The sequence below is a fragment of the Lissotriton vulgaris genome, chromosome 2_1, assembly GCF_964263255.1.
Source record: "Lissotriton vulgaris chromosome 2_1, aLisVul1.2, whole genome shotgun sequence".
Lineage (NCBI taxonomy): Eukaryota > Metazoa > Chordata > Amphibia > Caudata > Salamandridae > Lissotriton > Lissotriton vulgaris.
This window is the reverse complement of record NC_141687.1, coordinates 340,951,525-340,978,214: the sequence shown is the minus strand read 5'-3', so window position 1 is coordinate 340,978,214 and position 26,690 is coordinate 340,951,525. Positions and strand designations below refer to the sequence as shown.

Below are 26,690 nucleotides of genomic sequence, written 5' to 3'. Positions count from 1 at the left end.
ACCTAGTTCCTCTGATAAAAGAAACCGAAGGGTTTTTAGATAGATCACTGAATTGTAAGTTAACAATGACACCCGAAGTAATTTTAATGGGATTGGACGGGACTGGAGAACAACCACAGTTGGAGAACTTTCTGTTCGTAGCTATGGCAGTATTTCGTCTATGCATAGCTTCAGCATGGTGAGACAAGCTCCCCCCCACTATGCAGCAATGGTTGGCCAGGCTTTTGTATATATACAACATGGAAAAAGCGCTATACGCCAGAAAAGGGAAGAATGCTAGATCCCTAGGTCTGCAGATCTGGAAACCAATAACAGATTGGAAGAATAGGGTGGCAGGAAACATAGAACTTCCATAGGGCCTCAGGGCGGGTGTATAATACAATCAGGAATATTATTCTAGCTGTATACATGGGGTTATGTTTGGTTGTTCGCCCTTCAAGGGGTTTCTACCAGTTGTTTTTAATAATGCTCTAGCTTACCCAGTATAATTTGCCAGTCTGAATTATTGTAAATTGTAACTTGAGATATAGTTATGTCATGGAAAAAAACGAAACTTGATTGTATTCTTTTGCTATTTTTCATGTCCTGTGCAGGGGGGTGGGGAGGAGTTAAGGGAAAAAACGTTGTAAAAATTTTTTTTTGAATAAAAACATTTAAAAAAAAAAAGGATTAGGTTAGAAGAATGGGCTGAGGATAATGGGATCTTAACAAAGACACAGTATGGCTTCAGGAAAGGGCGAGGAACCCTTGAACAGTGTATTAATTTAGATTAATTAATCGGAAAATACACTCGTACTAAGCAAGGGTCCCTTTTTCTATGCTTTGCTGACCTCAGCAGCGCGTTCGATCTATTGGATCATACCATTCTTTGGCCAACTCTTTTAGAACTCGGGCACCAGAGTCTATAATTAATTTCTTGGCTAGCCTCTATGAAGGATTGTCAACATCTGTACGCTATGGGCATAGGGGAGAATGCACCCCTAAATTTAAAGTTAGATGTGGCATCCAACATGGCTGCGTCCTTGCCCCATTGCTCTTCACACTTTTTATTAACGAAGTTGACACAGCTCTTAAATTAGTAAAATCCGATGCACCACAGGCGGATGGGCCAAGATGTACCAGTACTGCTTTATGCAGATGATGTCGTGCTTTTATCCAGAACACCCATCGGCCTTCAGCGGTTAATAAACTAGTTTGTTGATTTTATTACAAGGAGGAAGTTGCAGATTCACAAGTCCAAAACATATACTATGGTTTGTGGCCCGATGCGTAAGAGGACTAATATCTTTTTTTATACAGATGCAGAAAATCCAAACGGTTAATAAGTTTTGCTATTTAGGGATAACGTTAGCTGGTGACGGTACTTGCACAAGAGATGTCGAATGTCAGGGGCAAAGATGGCATAAAGCGTTCATGGAGTTTTTAGGTTTGCAGCAAAGTTGGGCAACCGACGAATTAAAGATATGACACATATTAATCAATCAAGATGCACCTCGATTGCACTTTATGGTGCGGGGGTAACTCTATTAGTGATATGCAAACAGTGGAAAATATGTTCCTTAAAAATATGCTCTGTCTGCCATACTCTGCGTCAACTGAGTTAATTCACAGGGTAGTAGGAATCAGCTACTTGATGGACTTAACTGCATTAGGCCCCTACTGATCTGGAGATATATATGGCGGAAGGAAGAGACTGCCTTTAACATAACGATTATCAAAGACTGCCTCCGATTAGATAACGGTCTTAAGATTCCCTGGCTCAATTACATTATACTTAGTTTTAAGGAAGTTTTTAAACTTAATATTTTGGATGACCCTATTGTTGTAGCCGGGCTGCCCAAAACAGAAATGAGGAATTTGTTTTTGCTACACAGAAAAAAGGAGCGAATACAACTTGCCAGTTATACAATTTTTATTCGATTGATGAGGGATTCTAAACTTACTTGAGCCAGGTAACAAGATCTTCACTTCGCTGTGTACTCACTAGAATGAGATTTGGTCAAGTTCACCACTTGGTAGCATTTCCACGAGTAAAACAGTATCCTGCTTCCCCCTGCCCATGCGACGGCCATACTAAACAAAGCACATTGCACTTTCTTCTCATTTGTGATCTGTGTCTGAACTTTCGTATTGCATTTTTAAAACCCTTGTTTTTAAAATATTGTACCTTTACAACGGAAGCTGCTACGAGGTTGATCTTTACAATGCGAGAACCTAATATATGTTTTTTTACTGCAACCTTTATTCTTAAATCAATCGATGCAATCTAAGTATGATGTTTTAAGTAGTACTTATAACTTGTTGAATTTTAACTTTTTATTGTACAGTATTGTTTTTTCTAAACAAAAGTCTGTTGATGTATTTCTTCTCTGTGCTTTTATGGTTGTTTTACATAATCCGAATAAAGCTTATTGAAATGAAATGGTTACCAAACTGTTTTAGTATAAAGCTCTTTAAAATCCACATTGTCATGCTGAGTATTATTCCACAACGACAAAACTCCTTTAAGGGTAAAGAAGTTATGAAGTTTTAAAGAAAATGTTAGAAATGGCCATAATAGCGGGTGTAGAAGTTTCCTTTCATTTGTGCTCTCTCTCGTTTTTGATTGGACTCTGGTCCTGTGATGTAACTGTACCAAGATGCTTGGTGGTGTTCTCCTGACTGTGGGGAGCCACACTTATTACTCTGCCCAATCCTATCAATACAATTTGTTGTGAAAAAAAGGAAATGTCCTTAATAAATAATGAGAAACTTGAAAGTCAGTGTGTTATCCTATGGTGCAGAGTAGATAGTGCAGGGAGTCTGATCAATTCTAGCAGTTTGTTATGCTCAACTGTTTTTCCTTTTGGACTTTATCCGAGCTCAGAATCGTTCTGCTGGGCCGACGTTGGTTGCTGCAGTTGAATAGGTTCTTTAAGGTCACACTATAGCCTTAAGCTTCGTGCTCAAACATTGGAAATAAAAAAGACCTGCAAAACGTGGCCAAAGAGGTTGCACTTTTTCAAGTTATCGTGGAACTTTGATCTAGTTCCACAAAGGTGTTAAAATGTATAAGAACCATCAATACCAAAAATAAACCACATAACTGGATTAATCTATTCTCACATTTTGTGGAAATCTTTTTGGCTTTCCAGACACAGATTCCAATGAGAAGCAGGTTTCTCAATCACTCTGTAAGACAGTAACAAAATGTTCAGTTCCCACTTAGCCTTCCTGGGTTTTGCCTAAGGCATCACCCCCACGCTGCTCAATAAGTCCTCTTCTTTCTTCTCGAATCTGGAGAAAGTTCGGGTTCAGCAGTGGCTCTTCTATCAATCCATTAACCCCTTTTCTTCAAGTGGCTTAGCAGCAGGGCATTTCCCAGACCATGAGAGTTGTTTCAATGGCTGGAGAAACAAGTGGAAACAGGATTTCCTTAGCTCAGTTGTTCCCTTGTTGGCACAAGTAAAGGCTAATGTCTTCTTAAGTTCCAGCATCATTGTCATTTCTGGGGTTTGAAAGCTCTAATTTATAGTTGTAACGCAGCAGTGACTGATGGTGACTCTTAAACTTATTGCTATAAAACTCTCAGGCTGCCCCACCAATATTTTGCATCACTATTGGCATTTCCTGGCAGAAGCTATCTGCTGAGGCACAATTCCTGGGTTTTCCAGGATGTTATATTCTGGTACATTCACCTGCTTGGGCTCTCCAAGCCCCACTCTGGGCCTGCCTCTTTTAATAAGTTGCTGAATTTTGCCTGTCAGTTAGGAGCCCCCTCATGCTGGTCATCAGTATATTATCCCATGTTCCTCACCCCCTCGCTGAAGTGGGGTAGAATAAAATCTGAGAACGTTCCCTGTTGTGTCCTTCTTTTGGCTTGTAGGTAGAAATAACAGAAGGGCATGCATGCCTTACTGTGTGTTAAGCTGCCAAAACCTTCCCTCTCCTCCAAACAACTTGTTGTTTAACACTTTGTTAGGTGGTTCTTGTCAGGGTTGTTTGTTTTTGTCTTGTTTGTAGAATGTCCACATCAGTGGCCAATGAGCGAAATTGGATTCCCTCTCCACACTTCGCTAATACACAATTTATCCTCTTTAATTGAAAACACTCTGGCAATGTTTATACACGCTACAGCCTGGGATCTTCTAACCTAAGACATACAGGCGGTCACTTGAGCCATAGTAGGCCTATTCACTACTATTCGCCTTACACTGGACGCACCACCGTGGCCTTTTACTTTGGCATGGCGTACACAGTGCTCTTCATTGCCCTGAAGAAGCCCATGTTTGGGCGAAACGCGTTGGCTGTGTATACTGATGCTAGTACATTTGAAATAAAGAAACCAAGACTACAATCAACAACTTTTTGTTTATCAACCTGTATAAATTAGAACATTGTGCATGCTGATTTTGCCTTTCATCCTCCCCTGCTTTCAAGTTCCTTGGTTTGGTTGGCACTGGTGTCGATCCAGTGGGTCAGGGCCTCCCTCTTTGCCGCTTTGATCTGTCAATGGTAGTCGTTGAGGGCTACTTTGAAGGTGGCTCAGTTGATTTGGTTCCTGATGGTGCACTATCTTCTTTCAAGTTGTTTGCACCTGCATTTTGACGTGCTGAGTTCCGGAGTGTACCAGCTGGCTTGATTAGATGGTCTGTGTGTTTTGGCTGGTTTGGTGGGGGGCGACTTTGTCTGTGGCACTGGTGATCCAGTTGTTGAAGTTCTGTACTGCGTGGTCCAAGTTGTTGGTGTCCTTGGGCGGTGAGGTGCTGAGTGCGTGAGTCAATAACACCTCAAAAATAACAACCTCCTCCTGGTCCCATCCCAGCTAGGATTCAGACCTAACTAAAGCACTGAGGGTGCCCTCAGGATTCCATCCTTTTCAAGGACCCGGGTGGTACTGCATTCCTCATCCTTTTCAGCCTCTCCGTAGCATTCAATAGTCTTGCACCTGATCCTCATCCAACATAGGTACAAAAGGGGGTGGTGATGGACGGAGCATCTGAATCAATCAAACACTCACATCCAGTCAAAAGATCTGGGTTTAATCCATCACCGTTCTTTAGCCCACTCTGCCACCCTAGTTCAGACATGGCTATATGCTAATCAGTCTGATCCTGTGCCTCATGGGAACAGTCCAGCCCGAACTGCCAAGCCATGTCTTCCCTGGACCGGAAACAAGCTTCCGAGGACCGGTTTCTGGCATTCCAGCTGTCTTCAGCCCAGCTTGCTTGAATGCAGTGGCAAAGTGAGCAAGGGACTCACGTCTGAGCATACCCTGCCACACTTATGGCGGCCAAAAGCGGTACAAAAGGGGGTGGTGATGGACGGAGCATCTGAATCAATCAAACACTCACACCCAGTCAAAAGATCTGGATGGATTAAACATCCATCACTGTTCTTTAGCCCACTCTGCCACCCCAGCTCAGACATGGCTATATGCAAATCAGCCTGACCCTGTGCCTCATGGGAACAGTCCAGCCCGAACTGCCTCATCCAACATAGCCACACGTCAGGAATTCTCAGAGCAGCTCTTTAGTGGCTCATCTCTTTCCTCTCCGGCCTCTCCCAAGAGACCAGCCTAGCCCCTTTACACATCCAAACCCTCCACTCTGATCTGCACCCCCCGGCGACCTTCTGTCAGCCCAGTACTCTTTAACATCTACATAACACCGCTTGCCAACGACTTCCAAACACATCTTCTCAACATGCTCTCTGAAACCTACTTCACACACCTCTTCTTCTCCCTTGCCTAGGGAACTTGCAGTGCCCAAGCAAAGTTAAACAACACTATGTATGAAGTTGCTTGCTGGATAAAATCACACTGCATGAAGCTCTGCTCAGATAAGACAGCAGTGGTGCTCTTCTGAAGAGACACACACATTGTTCCTCATCTTGGTGGCCCTCAGTACTTCGATTTCACTCCACCAATCTTCTTCTCGCCTCCATGTCACTCATCCGAAAAGCCACAGCTGGTGGCTGTACTTTCTCATTGCTAGCTCCTAAGCCTGGCACTAACTCCCCTTTCACATTAGAGTAGACAGCTCAGTCCAAAAATTCTAGTAGAAACTGAAAGCATGGCTCTTTCAAAATGCCTCAGCTTGGGCTCATTCCCTTCTCAAAAGCACCAGGATGTGCACCTGGGTGATATGTGCGCTCTGCAAAAACACATAAGATAGCACATAATATAACTGTGTTTTCAGACCTCGAGTTACTAGGAAGCACATTTTTTATCTCAATTGCTTCAGAACAATCCTATGTCTGGCACATTTCATGTTTGGGACTGAAGTGCCTAAGAGTGCGCAAGTTACTGCGATGAGTAATCTTAACTTTTTTCTTTAGCATTTGCAATGCTTTAATTCGTTTTATCATGTGATCTGGGTTAGTTTTAAATTGTGAACCTTTTATGACATAGCATAGCAATGTAAACGTTTATGATAACATGTCTTTATCTATTTTTTTTGTCTTTTTTTTTTTAAACAAGATGAGAGAGTACTGTTTACGACTGAGAAACATGATGTGCAGTGACCCGACTAAGGCGGAACTCTCGGAAGTGGTGGACACCATGATCGAGGAGGTGAGATCTATTAACAATTTTTCGATCCCTTTGTGATACACTATGCTGCTGGTAGCTAAATCCACATATTAATGGCCTACTATGCATGTCTAAGCAGCTGCAGTGAAAGTAAATATTATGCCCATATTTCTGAAAATGAATAGTCTGTGATGTAGGCCCACTGACACAGTACATCAGAGCCCACAGAACAATCCGATTTCTAGATTTCAGAAGAATGCTGGAGGTGTTCTTGTTGCTGCCCACAAATTGTCAGTACATTAAGGGCATATCAAGTATTTATATTTATATCACTACTGCATGAGTGATGGAGCAGCTAGGCACTTTACTGACAGAACATGGGAATGTGGTTGGCATGTCTTTCTGTACGCAGTTGGTCCAGGCTTCCCCTTCAACTGAGTGCCTGTGTGAGGAGGAGGCCTAATTGGCGTGTATGTGTGTGGTATTTCAGTTGTGAGGACCTAGCCAAAAGGCTGTAGAGCACTGTACGGTTTTAAAAAAACAGCTTAATGTCAACTAGTGTTATGAGACATAAGTGGTTTGTGAACTGTTAATGCATTGTGATATGATTTCCTTTAAAGAAGTGTGCCTTCAACTCCTTCCTAAATTGGAGAAATCAATCAGTCCATTTGTAAAGCGCACTACTTACCCGTGAGGGTGTCAAGGTGCTGGGGGTTGGGAATGCTGCTACTGCTCGAAAAGCCAGGTCTTGAGGAGTCTTTTGAAGGTCAGCAGGTCTTGGGTCTGCCGTAGGTGGGTGGGGAGGGCGTTCCAGGTTTTGGCGGCGAGGTGGGAGAACGATCTGCTGCCGGAGGTCACTCTTTGGTTGCGGGGGACTGTGGTGAGGGCGAGGTGAGCAGAGCTGGTGGATGTGGGTGTGGAAGCTGAGTCGTCTGTTGAGGTACGCTGGTCCGGTGTTGTGGAGTGCCTTGTGTGCGTGGGTGAGGAGCTTGAAGGTTATCCTCTTGTTGACTGAGAGCCAATGCAGGTCTCTCAGGTGGGGTGTGATGTGGCTGCGGCGGGGGATGTCGAGGATCAGGCGTGCAGAGGAGTTCTGGATGCTTTGCAGCTGTTTCGGTAGTTTGGCCGAGGATCCTGCGTAGAGGGCGTTTCTGTAGTCCAATCTGCTGCTGACGAGGGCCTGGGTGACCATGTAGATGTTGAACAGCTTTGGGCTGAGGGATGAGCAGTGTTAGGGAGGTCATGATGGGCACCAGGATGATGTTCCTGATCGTGGGTTCATAGATGATAAAAGCCTACTGCTTCGTTTTTTTGTTTTTTTGCACTTCTTAGACTTGCAGTCTTATGGTGTCCTGACTGCATTTGTGCAGATAATCAAATAGGATGCGCTTGTCTGCAGTAAAAGTGGAGGTGCTGGACATGGTGGCTTTGTAATTGATGCAGCTGTTTAGAAGATGGTGCGGGCAGCAATAGAGAGCCCTCCCTCTGTGGCAACCCACATGTAACCTGGAACAATATGTTCTCTCTAAGTGTCCTGCCTCAAGAAGCTACTTGTACAGCGGGGGGATCGCTTATGCAGGGCGTGACAACTCCGACTCGCAGGTTGACAACCGAATCTTTGGCTTTTGGGCAGTGGCGTTCTTTACCGTGCTTCATTTGTGCTTCAGCGAAATGCACATGGGATCCAGTTTTTCTAGTCTTTGTTATGTAGCTGTATTTCAGAATGCGTAATTTCTACAGATGATGTGTGACCCTGTTGACTGAGCACTTCTGTGTGAAGTGTGGTGAACCAGCTCGAAGTTGAGCTCTCCTTTCGAAGGTTAATGAATGGGATTATGAGCCCGATTTTTCGTGAAGCAGCGACTGTTCAGCGATTTCCGCCGGCTCGCTTTCTGCGAGTCCTGGTTTCTTTGTTTTTACTAAATGTAGTCCCCCTGTCTCGCACTTATTTTTATCCACTGACAGCACATCACTCCAGAAACAATAAAAATAACACATAAAAGGTACTGCGTTTTCAGGAAAACATCAGTTTCCAATTCTTCCTTATTTTTTTGTAATCCATAAAGCCATTTGGTTGGTTGTAGAATACTGAGACCATCAGAGGGCGGTATTGGACTGCACATGTACTCCGATCTAAGAATACACATTCTATAATACATAGATAACTATAGACTGTATGAGCTCCTCGTGCATAAAACCTGGAATTTCGAGACCCCTGGAGCTTTATGGTTCTCTTCTACCTGCCCCACGGTGTTGGAGACATCAACATATGAATACCAGCTCAGTGTGTGCCAATGAACTTTAACGCATGGTATGAAACCCCCTTCTATTTCGAGGTCTTTGACTTCGTATTTGTTTTTTACGATTGCCTTTATTTCTATCTTGCTAAACGTTAGCTTACGAGCCGCAGATTTGGTTTAAGCCTACTTTACCAGTTTGGGAACCAAGAGACCTTTGTTTAAATCCATCTTTCAGTTCGAACAAAATTGTGTGATCTTGTGGAAAATCGCTTTAATTGATTGTGGGTTTTATATAGCGCTAGGATAGACTCCCGGAGGAGTATCTCCGCGCTTCGACCGCTGCGAAACCCTTCCTGGCTTCCCTGAGAGATGGTCCCTTAATGGGTATCTCCAGGGTGAGACCAGGCATCCCCGGCGGTCTGGTGGGGCCGTTAGTGCAGATGAGGCAAGCTTATGCCCAGAGTTGCCGAGTGTGATCGCTGATCAGAGTGGGCACCGAGGCGAGAGAATTATCGAGTCCGCTGACCCTGGTCCAGAAACCTGCCGCGTCGGGAATCGAACCCTGGTCCCGGGCCGTCCTCTGCTCTCGGGTCTGCCGCCTCTAACCAGTGAGCCACACTATTGCTTTATACTATTGCCTCCGTTATCTCAACTGCCAGTGATTGAAAGCTTTAGAAAACGGGATGTCAGACAGTCGTCTAGCCAAAATCTGTACTACGTCCACCCCCGTGCCCCTCTTGCCTTTTCTTTTCCCTTTCCCCATAGTCGGGCAGATGCACGATGCTTTCTATGTCTGGGGGCTTGGGAACGGGACGCGGAGCATCAGTGTTTCTGCTGCACACAGCCCCGTTGCAACGCTGGCCAGACATAGGCCAGTCTTTCAGGCTAGGGTCCCAGTTCTGTATTAACAAGCATTTACAAATGCAACGGTCTCGCCTTTGCAAAAGTTAGAGCTATTGGCATTGTAAATGACACATTTTTTATTTATGTGTTAGTTTTGAAAACAGATAAATGGCATTGTCATTTACTATGCCAATAGCGTGATCACACACACAGCCACACACACAGAGCCACACACACAGAGCCACACACACAGCCACACACACAGAGCCACACACACAGCCCCTCCCACTCACACACAGCCCCCACACACACAACCCCACACACACACACAGACAGAGCCCCCCCCCCACACACACAGAGTCACACACACACACACACACACACACACACACATGGTGGTGGTGGAGGTGGAGGTGGATGTGGTGGTGGAGGTGAATGTGATGGTGGTGGAGGTGGTGGATGGGGGGTTGGTGGATGGGGTGGTGGTGGAGGTGGTGGTAGTGGATGTGGTGGTGGTGTATTTGGGGGTGGTGGGTGATGTGGCAGTGGATGTGGTGGTGGATGTGGCGGTGGTGGTTCTACAAACTATGTGTCAATGGTGCTCTGCAGTAGTGGTGGTGGATGTGGTGGTGGATGTGGTGGTGGATGTGGTGGTGGTGCATGGTGTGGTGCATGGTGTGGTGCATGGTGTGGTGCATGTGGTGGTGGATGTGGTGGTGGTGGATATGGTGGTGGATGTGGTGGTGGTGGTGGATATGATGGTGGTGGTGGATATGATGGTGGTGGATGTGGTGATGGTGGTGGTGGTGGATGTGGCGGTGGATGTGGCAGATGTGCATGTGGTGGTGGATGTGGCGGTGGATGTGGTGGTGGTGGATGTGGTGGTGGATGTGGTGGTGGATGTGGTGGAGGATGTGGTGGATGTGGTGGCAGTGGATGTGGCGGTGGATGTGGTGCTGGATGTGGTGGTGGTTCTACAAATTAAAAACTGTGTCAATGGTGCTCTGCAGTAGAAGTGGTTGTTTAGAAGTCTAGCGCACAATCCGCGCCGTAAACTGTTGGGAAAGAAGTTAAAAAAAATATATATATAAACAATTCACAAGCCAACCAAGGGATGGGAGAGTGTCTCCACCACAAACTGCTGTCTGCTCCCCTGCCTGGTGGGGAAATTAATCAGGACCAACATGCTTTCTTCCTTGCCTGAACTGCCTTCGGAGCACTGTGCGCATGGGGTTAATTCTATCGCCCCTGAACTCACTGTCGCCGCCCGGGACCCCGAGTAGCGGTGTGGAAGAAGAGCGCTGCATGACTGTAAACACCGCTGCTGGCAAGAGGTTCATACATCCCACAGTGCCTGCCAATTCTGCCGGCACAGAAGCCTGCAGGCGCTGTGTGCCAGTGACCTGAAGTGTTGAAAGGGACCTGATTGTGCTGTTTGACCAAAGATCACTGCTGCAGAACCGAGTCGCATCGCCACAGAACTCTGCCCCTGAACTCACCGCCGCCACTCTGGATCAGAGTGCGCTGTAGAACACTGAGGCGGAGAAAGCACTGTGTGCCCAGGAATCACCTCCGCCACCCGGGACCTGAATGCGCTGAAAGCGCTGCCGTATAGAGGCGCTGTGGCCGTGATGCGCTGTGGAAGGGAAGCGCTGTGGCAGTGAGTTGCTTGGGGCAGAGATAACCGCTGCCAGCCCGGGAGCCTTGAGAAGAGCAGCGCGGACTTCCCCCGTGACATCAGCTGTTGCTGGTGACCAAAAAGGAGCGTCTGTACCCCCCCAGGTAACGGCCCAGCCAGGGAGGGTGTGTGGGCGGGACTGAGCTCGCGGGCCCCACCTTTATTTAGTGTCCGCATATTCACCAGTCCGCATAGGGTGGTGCATATTGAACCTGACGCTCCATGCTAGCAGGCCGCTGGGGCTCATTAAGACTGCATCTCCGGCCCCCAGTCAGTAAAGCAACACTTCTAGCGGCCCGATGGGGTCAGTGCAAGCGTGAAACGCCCTACTAACCTTTCCGTTTGGACATTTCTGGCATAGACTACCTACGGCATTTCCCTGAAACCCATTGCCAGCGTTAACAAGTCGAGCTTTGCTGACGACTCCCGTTTCATGTTGCTCCAAACATCCCTGTATTTTATTGTTAACCATCTATAATACGATAGTTGTAGGGCCCCCGTGGGGGTAGAGAGAGCCCTGGGGAGGGCCCTGAAGGGAAGAGAAGAGCGCTCCACACCACCACGTTTCTCCGAGGTCAAGCAGAAATGCCTCGGAGAAACGCCCCGTCATTTTCGGATTCGGGGTCGTGTTTTTCTGTCTCTCCTCTTCCCAATGGCTGGAATGTAAAATTCCAGCCAATTGGAAGAGGAGAGAAAAAGTAAAAAACACACCTCCGAATCCTAAAAAGACTGGGCTTAAATGGTCAGACGCCCCTCTCCTCCAATGGCTGGCCTCCGTTTAGGAAGCCAGCCAATAGAGAAGAGGGGCGGGTTCAAGCCTCACCAGTACCTTCCTCCCCCCCCCGCCCCCCCCCAAGTACCGCCAATCCACCGTATCAAAAAAGTTCTGAAAGTATATCAAGAGGAGGACTAGATACGGTGACAGGAGGTGTTGTTGTGCCAATGCTACATGTAGGCGCCTTTGGCAGTACCTTGTACTGCGCTCCGGGGTATGAATCCATATTGATCGGGATCTATTAAGGCATTGAGTACATGTTTGAGGCGGATGGCGAGGATCGTGAAATAGATTTTAACTTCTGCGTTAATAAGGGAGATCGGTTGGTAGTCCGAACAGGAAGTGGAGAATGAACTCGCTTTGGATGTGACCATGATCGTGGCCACATCGATGTCTCGTGAGAAACCTCCTTGTTCTGTTGCTTCCCTATTAAAGGTATATAGGTGTGGAGTCAGGATCTCACTAAATGCGGAGTACTCTGCCAGATAACCGTCAAGTCCCAGGGTTTTTCCACGAACTGTTGCAGATATAGCTTGATCTATTTCCTCTCGAGTGATGGATTGACCCATTATCTGGGTGTCGATCTCCGACAGCCGCAGGAGCGGGGCGCTTCGGAAGAAGGCAGAGACGTCTCCTGCGTCTGGGGAGGGGTGTTGCAGTAGAGGCGTTTGTAGTACATCCCAAATTTCTGGGCTATTGCCTCTGATTTCTGCTGGGTACACCCGTTAGCGTCCACATTCTTAGGAATTTTCCGATTAGCGAAGGGACGGAATGCCAGCCAGAATAAGAGCTTACAGTTTTTATCCTCTATCCATACACCCGAGCCATGGAAAATCTCCACATTTGCTTGGTCGATTCTATGTAGACATGGCGAATTTCCTTGCATATGCGCTCCAGTTGGCGAGACTCAGTGTCTCCATTTGTTACGGCTAGGGCTTGCAGTAGACGGAGCGCGCTGGTTTCTAGGTGTGAGTTGTTCCTCCTGGGGTCGGTGCCTCGCTTTGACGTATCCCTCGGAGTGTGTCAGTGGGTCCACCCATGCCGAGGAGTAGAGGCAAGTGGTTGGAGATTCCACCCCCGACCCCCCCCAACCCCACCCCAGACGAATGTTTGGACGTTTGTCACCAGGTGGCAATCGGGGGCAGGCATAAACACCATATCAATGCAGGAGGGGGTGTGGGGGGCTGCAGATGTGTGAGTGTATTGGTGAAGCTGGGGCTTCTATATTCTCCAGACATCAGGGCCCAAGCTGGGAGGCCCAGTCCGAGAGACGCCAGGCCCCTGAGCGCCTACCATGGGAAGGGATCTTTGGTAGGGTCCATGACTGCATTGAAGTCTCTCCTGATCACTGTCAGTCCCTGGGGAACAGATGTCAGCAAGGTTGTGAGGTCCCGGAAGGATGGCTCTGGGAGTGCTGGGGGCATATAGATCTAATCCGATTTAGGGTGTGTCCTCCCATCAACCCTGTGAGGGCTAAGAAGCGTCCTTGGGGATCTAGAATGTCCCAGGTAACTGTGAAAGGAAGAGAGCGGCAAAGGAGAATAGCTACTCCCCTGGATCATCGGGTGAACCCTGCATGGTAAACCCCATCATATCCCTGCCGGGCTAGGAATGAGAAGTGATTGCCTAGCAGGTGGGTTTCTTGCAGCATGAGGATCCTGGGGGATGTGCCCTCCGCAAACGTCAGGACCGCGGAGCATTTCACTCTATCCACTGACGTTCCAGGAGAGGACGCGCAAGGACTCCAGGTCAGTGTATGATGGTGTCATTGATAGTGCTGCTATGAGGGCAGTGACTGCTGGATCATGGTGCTTGTGGGTCTGTTTGCAAAGAACTGTAAGTGGAGAGTATGGACTCTTCGCTGTTATTCGGTCAACAAATAAGGAATACGGGCCATGTGTGTCTAGTGTTGTAACGAACTGAACAGTATTTAGAAACATGAAAAAGGTTTTCTGAACAATCCCCCGATCATCTCCGCTCCCCAAACTTCTTTCCCTGAAGCATCTGTCGCCCTCATAACAGATCGAACAGGTGTACCCATTATGGTTGAAGGATGAGATGGTGGACCCCTCCATGTTGTAGGAGTTAAGGAGTCTCAGGAGTTTAGAATATTAATGTTCCTTAAGGCTGTCATAGGGCATTGAATATGTCTGAGAGTCCTGCCCTATATCGCTGGACGGCGGGATAGGTCTGTGTGTCCGGATTTATTTAGTGGTGGGATCGGGGACCCCCTCCTAGACGTCTTTCTGCCAGGCTTGTGTTCCTGCAACAGTCCGTGCTGTCTTCTTTTGGCAGAGGCTGCTTATGTTCCCTGTCAGTCCCGGTGATACTGATGGCTTTTGTTGATTGTTGCGACCCCTCTGAGACTGAGTTTTTCCTCTGCGGCTTCAGTATTTTACTCGACTTGTTCTCTGTTACCTCTTGTCGGGGACACAGCGGTCATGTTCTGTAAGCCATGGGTCGTTCTTTAGTGGCCCAGGTCCAGACCACTTCGGGGTGTCAAAAAAATGACTTATTGTTGAGGATTACCTTGAGGAGTGGGAACAGGAGTCAGTAGGATAGGTAAAGAGCCCTTATTTTTTGTTTGACCGCAGTAAAAGATCGCCTCTGTCTTCACTTCTTTCGTATAGTTTGGGAAGATCTTCACTCTGTTCCCTTGCAGCAGAGGTGGGGGTGAGTGCGCACCTCTTGGAAAATGGCATCTCTATCCTTGAAATTGAGGACCCGTGCCATGATCGCTCCTTGTGGGGCCCAAGTTGGCGGTGTGGGCGCCAGGGCGGGGTGGACTCATTCCACCACGAACCATGCGGAGACTCGCTCTGGGGCATCCGTCTTATTCCAGTTCTCTATGAATGGGGCGGCCTAGACAGGTTACATACTTTCCAGGATGCCTACAAAGCAAAGATTGTTCCTACAAGAACAATTCTCAGCATTTTCCACTCTTCTATGGAGCACAGCCGTGTGGGACAATAGTCGCAGTACTGGAGTCTTCACTGTCACCATTTCGTCCTCAATGGTGAAAAATCGAACTCGGCCTCGGAAATCCTGGCTGTCACATTATGGAGGTCCTGTCGTATGAGCGCTACGTCCACGCACACCTCCCCCATCTTATTCTCCACGAGTCCTGTGAGGTGCGTATGGCCTGGAGGATGGTGGCCAGATCCCCTTCTGGCAGAGGCGTTTTGGCCTCTGTTAAACCATTGATGCTGGGGTTACCAGCGGTGTATTGCTCCACGTGCGTTTGGGAGGGAGTAGGCTTCTTTACTTTGTTTTTACCCATGGTTGTGTGTTCAGGCTCCTCATCTGTCGACGGAAGGGGGGGAGCGATCTTCCCAGTCAGCAATCCCCCGGCCGCCAGAGTAGCAAGATTTTTGCCCGCTCTAGTTCTCATTTCTTACACGTAATGCCTGTTGATTCTTTCCTCATGCACCTGATCGACTAGGGGTCCTCTCCAGTGTTTCTGGACCAGACTCGGGTCTCCAGTGTCATGTTTTGCTCCTCACCAGTTGCTTTGATACCTTGTTGTTACTCCACCGTCCTCCGACGAGGCTCGGGGTGTTGCATCATGCAGGCCGACGCCTCAGCTCGAGCCGTTGGTGATAACTAGCCTTTCTTCCTTACTTCGGGGCCCGCGCTAATGTAGCCCCCCATCCCTTGCTGTTTTCTACGGGGGCCTCCCTGGTCATGGAGAAAGGACCCCCAGTAGTAGGTTTGGTCTCTGAATCCTCGGTGCTTTCCGCTCTCTTATTGCATTTGCAATATCAGGGTGATGCAGCCTATCATAGCTCATGGGATCCACCTTTCATCAGAGGCCTCCTTCTCAGAGTGGGCGCGAGGTGGCCACTTGACTCTGGAGGGGCTCCCCATCTCTCAAGGACCAGAGGGTGAGGCCGGACTGTAGTTCCCGCGATGTAGGGGCAGAGGACTGGGAATATCCCCGATCCTGATACCGCTGCTGGTGTTCCCTCCCATGTGCGCCCAGCAGGTGCTCCTCTGAGAAGGCCAACGGATCCCGGAAGGGGGCTCACTTCTCACTCCCAGAGTCTTGTGTCGCCGCCCGGCCTCTTCTGCTACCTCCTCGCCTGGGCGGATGATTTGTAGTCGACTGCTCCTCAGGACCTCCACTTGCCAGCCCAGCGCGAGGCCAGATGCAACCTTTGCTCTTCCGTGCGGCTGGTGCAACTTACGATGTTGTGGGGGGGGCTCAGGCCCCACTGCCTGGTTGGATCCTTGGGAGAAGGGGGGGGGAGTGGGTGCCACTACTCACCGCTATCCCAGGTCTCCCTCTCTGAGCGTGCACTATATCTCGTCCAGGCGAAGCAGCCTATTCTTAAGCCACACTCTTCATGCGGGCAGTCTTCCGGAAATGAGGTCCAGGATCTCTCTTGTGACAGTTTGCGCAGCACCGATGGAGGTCATTGGAGGCCCGAAAGGTCCCCTGACTCGGGCCATGTAGGCCACAGACCATATCTTTCAGCTCTGCCATGGCCGAAGGAGGTCAAGGCAGTCCAGTAGGTCTTGCCGGCAGACTGTGCACTGAGCGAGCCCCTGGGGGTCTAGGCTCGAGTACAGATGTGGATCTTGCGGGTCTCAGGCAATCTCCCCCTCACCTCCCCCCACAGTAGGCCGATGGGTCCCAGGCTACCGTCTGAGTCTCACGTCTCAGTCACGGGGATGCTCCTGCACTCTCAGCCATTTCGGATTTCTGTGGGCAGCTGTTCTCTGGTTAGTTGCACTGTAGGCTGTATTACCTGTCCTCCAAGGGGGCTGACCTTTTGCTTAGGGATGTCCTGTTACCTCAGTCTAGGACAATCTCTCTTGTGCTAGATTCCAGGGTTGCTGCCTTTTGTCCATTCTGAGATTTGTCACTTAATGCACAAGCCATGCACTTGTTCGTGGCATGTTCCACGCTAATATTCATACCAGGGCACCAAGAATCCACGCTCACCATTTTCTTCATGGCACTTATTGCGTTCCTCATATAAAATCCTCTTTACTTCTGGTGCCGCAACTAAATTCTTCCTCAATACAACACTTTCATCAACACAGCCACACTGGAAGATGACGAAACTTCCTCTGGGCATCACTGACCACTTCCTGTTTTCAGATTCTGAAACCTGTTTGCAACTGTTACTTCTCTGAATTGAAGCACCACCCACTTCTTCTCGACTAACCTTATGCATCACACCACTTTCAACCTGTATATTCATTTATTTATAAAGTTTTATATAGCGCGAACGTGACCCACAAGGGTATCAGAGCACTTTACAGTATAAGAACATAAATGGTTGAGGTAGTATACATGCATTCAAATGTGTCAATTAGTACATAAGAAATATAAAATATATGAGTAACAATCATAGAGGACTGTGACTCTGCAGGACGTTGTACAATAGATAGTTAATGAACATTAGGTGATTTTGCTAGCAAACATACATATAACCTCAATCGATTCGCCGGGTCTGGTGGCTCAGTGGACTAAAGCAGTCACTGCAGGGGCCTGTGTTCAATCTCATGGTCACAGGTTCAGATCTGGGCAGGTCCACTCAGCCTTTCATCCATCTGAGGTCGATAAAATGAGTACCATTGAGTTGGGTAACAATAAACATCTGTTATTCAGAACCAGGACACCTATGGGTAATCGTGCGCTTTACAAATACACATGTTATGTTATAACCAAGGGGGACCCAAAGCCAGCTTAGCTTTACACTCCATACAGTTATTGAGCAAAAAAGGGCTGTGATATAATTCTTACATACAATAGACTCGTCCAATCCACCTCAGATAGGCAATGGTATTCGGATCTTAAAGAAGACTCAGTGACATCCTAGAATTAAAACTTAGGACATGAATTTGTTCATTAGTAATAATTTTACTTCTTTTTAATGCAGTAAAGGAAGTGATTCCATACACTACTGGAGTTAAAGAGTTCCAAATCTTTGGTGCAATCCCTGAGAAAGCTCTACAACCAGTACTCCTCTTATGAAAGGATTGAGGTTTCAGAAGGAAAGTGCTCTCACTACATAGTTGTCTGCCGCCTCCAGACTTTTCTAGCTTTAGAGCCAAGTAACTGGGTGTATTGTTGTGAATTGCTTTGTGTGTCATGCAGGCCACTTTAAGGTGTATTCTTGCCTCGTAAGGCAACCAATTCAGTGCTTTCAGGGTTGGTGAGATGTGACTATTTCTTTTGGTTCCTGATAACCGTCTAGCTGCAGCATTCAGTGCTGCTCTCAGAGGAGCCAACTTGTATTTAGGGAGACCACAGAGGTTAGTGCTTCCGTAGTCAAATCTTGGTAGCACTAGGACTTGTCCTGCCATTTTTAGATCTGCCTGAGGGAGGAAGGGTTTGAGTTTCCTTAATATACTCAGCTTGTGATTAGCTCCCTTGGTGGCAATAGAGATGTGCGACTGCATATTCAGATGTTTGTCTATGGAAATTCCTAGAGATTTTGCTGAGTCAATGATGAGGGGGACACAGGCAAAGGAGGTTAGGTGTTTTAACCATATGTCTAGCTTTGGTGTGTGGCTTGGTGGCGAGATGAAAATGAATTCAGTTTATTGGGTATTCAACATGAGGTGGTTGTTAGTGAGCCAACGTTGCGTATTCAGTAGAATAGTGTTGAGGGCAATGAAGTCATCTGGCGAGTTGATTTTCAGATACAGCTGGGTGTCACCCGCGTACAGGTGATATAGAATGTTCGCTAATTTCAGTGCATTCGTCAAAGGCTCCATTAGGAGGTTGAAAAGAGTGGGTGATAGGGCAGATCCTTGAGGAACACCAAGGTCACCATAGTGGGTTACGAGATTGAACTCTTCATCTTGATTCTTAGAGTTCTGTTATTCAGGAATGAGGAGAACCATTGCAACACTGTGCCCGAGTGGCCCATCCTACGTTCCAATAGGTACAGAAGGTTGTCATGCTTGACCGTATCGAAGGTGGAGGACAGATCAAGAAGTATAAATAGGCATGATTCATTGCGGTCAAGCATTTTTAGTATATCATCCATAATGTGTGCGCGAGTGCAGATTCTGTGCTGTGTCCTTGGCGGAAGTTCGATTGGTGACTGTCTATGAGGTTGTAATTCTCAGTGTGGTTGCATAGTTGAATTTGTACACATGTCTCCAATAGTTTATATAGGCATGACATGCCCTATTTTAAGACTGGCCGAAATGACACCTTGAATCAGGAAGGCGTTTACAATTTTAGCCCATAGTGGTAGGACAGATGTTTTTAAAATTTTGAACAGAGCAGGAGGCAGATGGTCAGAGAAATGATTGGAGGGGTTCATTGCTTGAAGAGTGTTGTCGATAATTTGTTGAGAGATTGGCGAGAAGGTGTGCCATGAGGCATTGTTTTTTGTGACTTCCCCTGGATTATTAAAATGTACTTCGAATAGAGTGCCCCATTTAGACTCTTGGGTCACAGTTTGCGGGAGGGCCATCTTGGATTGGATGTCTAGCTCAATGGTGTTAGTCTTTTTGTGGAAGAAATTGGCAAGCACGTCACAGGTAGGTGTGGCCAGGTCATTTAATTTCCTAGAGTTAGTTGTATTGCATGATTGATGCTTGACGATTTCAAAAAGTTTTTTTTGGCTGGTTGATAGCTTGGTACAGCGGAGTTCTGAAAAAGACTGCCTTTGCCTTAAGAATCTTCCTATTGTAAGAATTTTTTAACCTTCTAAGGTGCTCAAGGTTATCTGTGGTAGGAGCCAATTTCCATAGACGCTCTGCATCTCTTAGATGTCTATGCTCCGAGTTCAGGCCCTCATTGCACCAAGGTTTGGAAATCTCAGAGGAGACGTTTTTTTCCTGGAGGGATGCTGTAGAGTCCAGGATTTAGAGTAACGTGGCATTGTAGAAGGCTGTGAGGTCATGTACATCCGTCATGTCCCAAAAGAAGAGAGGTCTGGTCAAGCACAAAGCTACCAGGAATATGGAGCAAAGAGATAAGAGGGTAATTTTGATCACAGTCACTCTATTTGAGTAGGAAAGCCCTCACACACCGACCTGGTCAGTGTCATGCTTCATCATCGGGCCCCACCGAAGAGACCGAGTGTCTCTTCGGTGTGCTGCGACGCCAGAAAGACTGCGGAGCTGGTCGTGTGGGGAGGACGTGTTGTGGAAATTGTAAAATTAAAAGTGACTAACAGGGTATCAAAAAAACTTTTATTGAGTGATCCCTAAGACACGTGTAAGTGGTATATGTGTCTGAATTTAAGGGCCAAGGTTATTAGGATTTTGATTAAATTCAGCTAAATACCACGAGTTTAAAATTAATCAGTCAACATGTTTCTGCCTTACTTGTGGTATATATTCACCATGGCATTCTTCAGGACTATACCCCGGCGGTATGGACACTCTAATAGTCCACCCTGACCTGGGGACGTGAAAGTGAAAAAGGAAAAGTGAAAAAAGTGCTTAAAATTAGAAGAGCAATTGCTCATTCCAAAAAAGCCCCAATTTCAGGGGTGTCTCAGCACCTGTAAGAGAAAATACACAGACAAACAGATATGGACATACATACGATTAGTATATGCCAGCGTAGACTTATCATAGTGCTCCTAAGATGGTGGCAAACCTTTGTGTGCACACAATAACTGATATCTTATGCACCATCCAAGTAGCCCTTGGGGATATTGTACATGCTAAGAGGTGGAGTGCTAAAGGTGGTTAAAAACTACTATTGTAGTGAGGGAGGTAAAAACACGATGTGAATTCTCCATGAGGAGGGATCAATTTGACCAAATGGTCGGTGTCCCCCCTAAGATGGTAAGTATGGAGAGGATCTCACTTTTAAAACAGGGCGCTACTAGCACCATGGGTCTCGGGAGGAGGATTGGAGTGCGCTTGGCACATCCTAGAAAAAGAAGGAGTTAAAAGTCAGCACAACCCATACAGCACACAGGCACTTAGCTTATGGTGATCGTGATAGACGTTCCGCTGGGGATGCAGACTCACGCCCTCAGCGCTCACAATCCGCTTGTCAACCTGCAAGATTCCTCTGAACCGGACCCCGACGATGGAAAGCGGGGCCGGTAAATGAGTATAAGAGCGCTTTGTTTTCGTTTGCGCGCTCGATTCCGGGTTGGGCGTGTCTCGCTCAGAGCGAGGCTTGGAGCGCACACGCCCACTCGGGCGGGGCGCGCCTCGAATCAAAAACGAGGCTTGGAATAGAGAGCCTATCCCTGCGCTATGCCTGACAGAGGTTTAGGCACGCTGGTGGTTGTTAAGGCAACCGAGGGTGCTCGTTGCTTGATAGAAATGATTAAGAAGTCAGATATTTGAATGGGCGAATTGTTTAACTGCTTAACATTGCGTGGGTAAATAGATATTGTCAGAGCAGAAGGGCGAATTCCCTAACTTTAGGGATATAGGTACTTTTAACATTAAGTGGGTAAATAGATAGTGTCAGAGCAGAAGTGCACATACTGTCAGAGAAATTGCGTTTTTTTAGACAGACATAAATCAATCTATTGGCATGATGTTAAAAAATCCGCAGAGTGTGGCAAAGCACCTAGTATTTAGTATTTAGGTGATATGTTATATTCAGATCGCTTTTGTGTCATGTTATCAGCTATCGTTTCAGACACATGAAGTTTATGAGGTTCATGATAGGACTGTATTCCAGGGGATATCGTCGTTAAGGCCATTGGTATTTGTCCCCAGGCGGTATACCCAGCGCTGTTCTTTCTCGAACAGTCTATTTTGTACGTTCCTTGTGCCATCTATAGCTTCAATAACAGTCCACCTCATGTCATTGGTGGTATGATTTTTGTCTAAGAAATGGCGACTCAACTTCGTTGTTATTTTCTTGCACCTTATGTTACTCCGGTGCTCGCAGATTCGTTGTTTCACTTTTCTAGTGGTCATACCCACGTACCGGAGGTGGCAGGGACATGTGATCAAATAGATCACATTGATTGAGTTCCAATTAGTATGTTCACGTTGGGTCCACACTTTCCCTTCTTCCAGTGTCAGAGTTTTGGTAGCTTGTGTTAAGTGACAGACACTACAGTCCGAGCAGGGGTAGTGCCCGGTGATTTTAGGGAGACCCCATGATGTTGTCACTGATGGTGTGGTGTTTTGTGGTTTCTCTTTTGGGCGTGTGTGGACCAGCGCATCTCTTAGACTGCGTCCCTTTTTAAAAGAAAAAAGGGGTTTTTCCCAGTCCTTTTTAAAGGTTTTTACAATGTTCCAATGTTTGTTTATGCTCTTTTTCATGATGTTTGAGAGACTGCTGTATGTGGTGACACAGGTGAGTGGGATCTGTTCTGGATTGTTAGTCCTTTCTTCAAGGAGGGATTCCCTTGGCTGGTTTTTAGCTCTTTTGAATCCTTTATTCAAGGTGGAAGTAGGATAGCCTCTATTTTTTAGTTTTTCCGTCAGATTGACTGATTGGTCTTTGAAATCTGTGGTCGTGCTGCAGTTCCTTCGTAGCCTGAGGTATTGTCCGTAAGGGAGATTTTCCTTTAGCGGACGCGGATGGAAGCTGTTAAATTCCAGGAGGTTGTTCTTTGCCGTCGGTTTTTCCGTAAGCTGAAACTAAAAGCATTTTTCGATGGAAAAACAGACCCAATGGAATCAGTCAGAAAAGGTGACACAGGCTTAAGACCTAACTCCACTTTCATCCCGCCTTCACACACAATACCTGCGGCCATAACTGCTTTTGAGCAAGCTGTATTTAAAGACCTAGAACATTGCCAAAACCCGAGAACATTCGGGAATTTCAGTACTGCTGAATTCGAGGCATTGCAACAATTAAAAAACGACACCTCCATAACCATAAAGCCTGCGGACAAGGGCGGAGGGATCGTTATCCAGGATACAACTGACTGAGATCACCTGTAAAAACCTACTCGGTGATGTGAGAAATTATACTCCACTGACATCGGACCCAACCCCATACCTCACAAAAAGGATCAGCTCTCTGGTAAAACAAGCAGAGGATCATGACCATATATCCAAGAACGAAGCGGCATTTCTGAATAATACGAGTGGCATCATACCCTACTTCTATACTTTGCCGAAAATGCATAAGAACAAACTACCACCACCTGGACGCCCAATCGTCTCAGGAATTGGGTCGCTTCTAGAGCCGTTATCACAATTCTGTGATCACTTTCTAAAACCGTTAGTACAGTCTACACCAACCTACCTGAAGGACACAAAAAGCCTGTTGCGTCTGCTGACAGAGATCACATTTCTTGAAAACTCTATCACCCTTGTAACATTAGATGTGGAAAGCCTCTACACAAGCATTCCGCAGGATGACACAATCGAGGTCCTCAAAAAGGTACTTGATTCAACCAACTGGGAATTCCAGACACCGAAAAAGTTCATTATCGATTGTGCCACTATAGCACTGAAAGAGAACTTTTTTTCATTCAAAGACCAACTGTACCTACAATGCTCTGGGACATCCATGGGCAGTACTTTCGCGCCGAGCGTGGCGGGGCTGTATGTGGCAGATTTTGAGGCCAAACATATCCTGCCACCAAATGCCACCTTCTTTTCGTCAATGCTTTTGTGGAAACGCTACATTGACGACATTCTGCTCATTTGGAACGGTAGTGATAATGACTTGGAAAATTTCCTTTCATGGATCAACACCCTAGACCCTAATCTAAGATTTACCAACACTACAAGCAGAAGAGAAATTGTGTTCTTAGATGTGGTCATCTCAATCAGTGGAACGACACTGGCCACAAAAACCCACAACAAACCGACTGCAAAGAACAACCTCCTCGAATTTAACAGCTTCCACCCGCGTCCGCTAAAGGAAAATCTCCCTTACGGACAATACCTCAGGCTACGAAGGAACTGCAGCACGACCACAGATTTCAAAGACCAATCAGTCAATCTGACGGAAAAACTAAAAAATAGAGGCTATCCTACTTCCACCTTGAATAAAGGATTCAAAAGAGCTAAAAACCAGCCAAGGGAATCCCTCCTTGAAGAAAGGACTAACAATCCAGAACAGATCCCACTCACCTGTGTCACCACATACAGCAGTCTCTCAAACATCATGAAAAAGAGCATAAACAAAAATTGGAACATTGTAAAAACCTTTAAAAAGGACAGGGAAAAACCCCTTTTTTCTTTTAAAAAGGGACGCAGTCTAAGAGATGCGCTGGTCCACACACGCCCAAAAGAGAAACCACAAAACACCACACCATCAGTGACAACATCATGGGGTCTCCCTAAAATCACCGGGCACTACCCCTGCTCGGACTGTAGTGTCTGTCACTTAACACAAGCTACCAAAACTCTGACACTGGAAGAAGGGAAAGTGTGGACCCAACGTGAACATACTAATTGCAACTCAATCAATGTGATCTATTTGATCACATGTCCCTGCCACCTCCGGTACGTGGGTATGACCACTAGAAAAGTGAAACAACGAATCTGCGAGCACCGGAGTAACATAAGGTGCAAGAAAATAACAACGAAGTTGAGTCGCCATTTCTTAGACAAAAATCATACCACCAATGACATGAGGTGGACTGTTATTGAAGCTATAGATGGCACAAGGAACGTACAAAATAGACTGTTCGAGAAAGAACAGCGCTGGGTATACCGCCTGGGGACAAATACCAATGGCCTTAACGACGATATCCCCTGGAATACAGTCCTATCATGAACCTCATAAACTTCATGTGTCTGAAACGATAGCTGATAACATGACACAAAAGCGATCTGAATATAACATATCACCTAAATACTAAATACTAGGTGCTTTGCCACACTCTGCGGATTTTTTAACATCATGCCAATAGATTGATTTATGTCTGTCTAAAAAAACGCAATTTCTCTGACAGTATGTGCACTTCTGCTCTGACACTATCTATTTACCCACTTAATGTTAAAAGTACCTATATCCCTAAAGTTAGGGAATTCGCCCTTCTGCTCTGACAATATCTATTTACCCACGCAATGTTAAGCAGTTAAACAATTCGCCCATTCAAATATCTGACTTCTTAATCATTTCTATCAAGCAACGAGCACCCTCGGTTGCCTTAACAACCACCAGCGTGCCTAAACCTCTGTCAGGCATAGCGCAGGGATAGGCTCTCTATTCCAAGCCTCGTTTTTGATTCGAGGCGCGCCCCGCCCGAGTGGGCGTGTGCGCTCCAAGCCTCGCTCTGAGCGAGACACGCCCAACCCGGAATCGAGCGCGCAAACGAAAACAAAGCGCTCTTATACTCATTTACCGGCCCCGCTTTCCATCGTCGGGGTCCGGTTCAGAGGAATCTTGCAGGTTGACAAGCGGATTGTGAGCGCTGAGGGCGTGAGTCTGCATCCCCAGCGGAACGTCTATCACGATCACCATAAGCTAAGTGCCTGTGTGCTGTATGGGTTGTGCTGACTTTTAACTCCTTCTTTTTCTAGGATGTGCCAAGCACGCTCCAATCCTCCTCCCGAGACCCATGGTGCTAGTAGCGCCCTGTTTTAAAAGTGAGATCCTCTCCATACTTGCCATCTTAGGGGGGACACCGACCATTTGGTCAAATTGATCCCTCCTCATGGAGAATTCACATCGTGTTTTTACCTCCCTCACTACAATAGTAGTTTTTAACCACCTTTAGCACTCCACCTCTTAGCATGTACAATATCCCCAAGGGCTACTTGGATGGTGCATAAGATATCAGTTATTGTGTGCACACAAAGGTTTGCCACCATCTTAGGAGCACTATGATAAGTCTACGCTGGCATATACTAATCGTATGTATGTCCATATCTGTTTGTCTGTGTATTTTCTCTTACAGGTGCTGAGACACCCCTGAAATTGGGGCTTTTTTGGAATGAGCAATTACTCTTCTAATTTTTAAGCACTTTTTTCACTTTTCCTTTTTCACTTTCACGTCCCCAGGTCAGGGTGGACTATTAGAGTGTCCATACCGCCGGGGTATAGTCCTGAAGAATGCCATGGTGAATATATACCACAAGTAAGGCAGAAACATGTTGACTGATTAATTTTAAACTCGTGGTATTTAGCTGAATTTAATCAAAATCATAATAACCTTGGCCCTTAAATTCAGACACATATACCACTTACACGTGTCTTAGGGATCACTCAATAAAAGTTTTTTTGATACCCTGTTAGTCACTTTTAATTTTACAATTTCCACAACACGTCCTCCCCACACGACCAGCTCCGCAGTCTTTCTGGCGTCGCAGCACACCGAAGAGACACTCGGTCTCTTCGGTGGGGCCTGATGATGAAGCATGACACTGACCAGGTCGGTGTGTGAGGGCTTTCCTACTCAAATAGAGTGACTGTGATCAAAATTACCCTCTTATCTCTTTGCTCCATATTCCTGGTAGCTTTGTGCTTGACCAGACCTCTCTTCTTTTGTTGTTTGATACTTAACTGGGGTTCAAGAGAGTGTCTCTGATTCTCCCTACCTCTCTCCTTGTTGTTACACATCCGTCATGTCCGTCATGAGGGTCAGAGGGGAGTTGCAACGGTTTACCAAGGAGATGAGGTTGATATTTTGTAAGTTCCGTTTCCATTGCCTTATTTTTGAGGGTTGGCCCCTTTTATGAGTAACTTCGATATTGATGGAGAAGAGGATGCAATAATGATCAGACCAATCACATGGGGTATAGATTTGTAGTTGTCACTATTTTGCTTTTTTTTTT

General features: G+C 46.6%; 1 protein-coding gene across 1 annotated transcript in view; it reads left to right on the top strand.

The window, feature by feature from the left end:
* Nucleotides 1–26,690, top strand: part of BLMH (bleomycin hydrolase) — a 784,033-nt gene that overhangs the window by 208,556 nt on the left and 548,787 nt on the right. Inside the window, exon 6 of the mRNA XM_086955092.1 lies at nt 6,461–6,553. Coding sequence (XP_086811218.1) covers nt 6,461–6,553 — 93 coding nt within the window. The remainder of the gene's footprint in view (nt 1–6,460; nt 6,554–26,690) is intronic.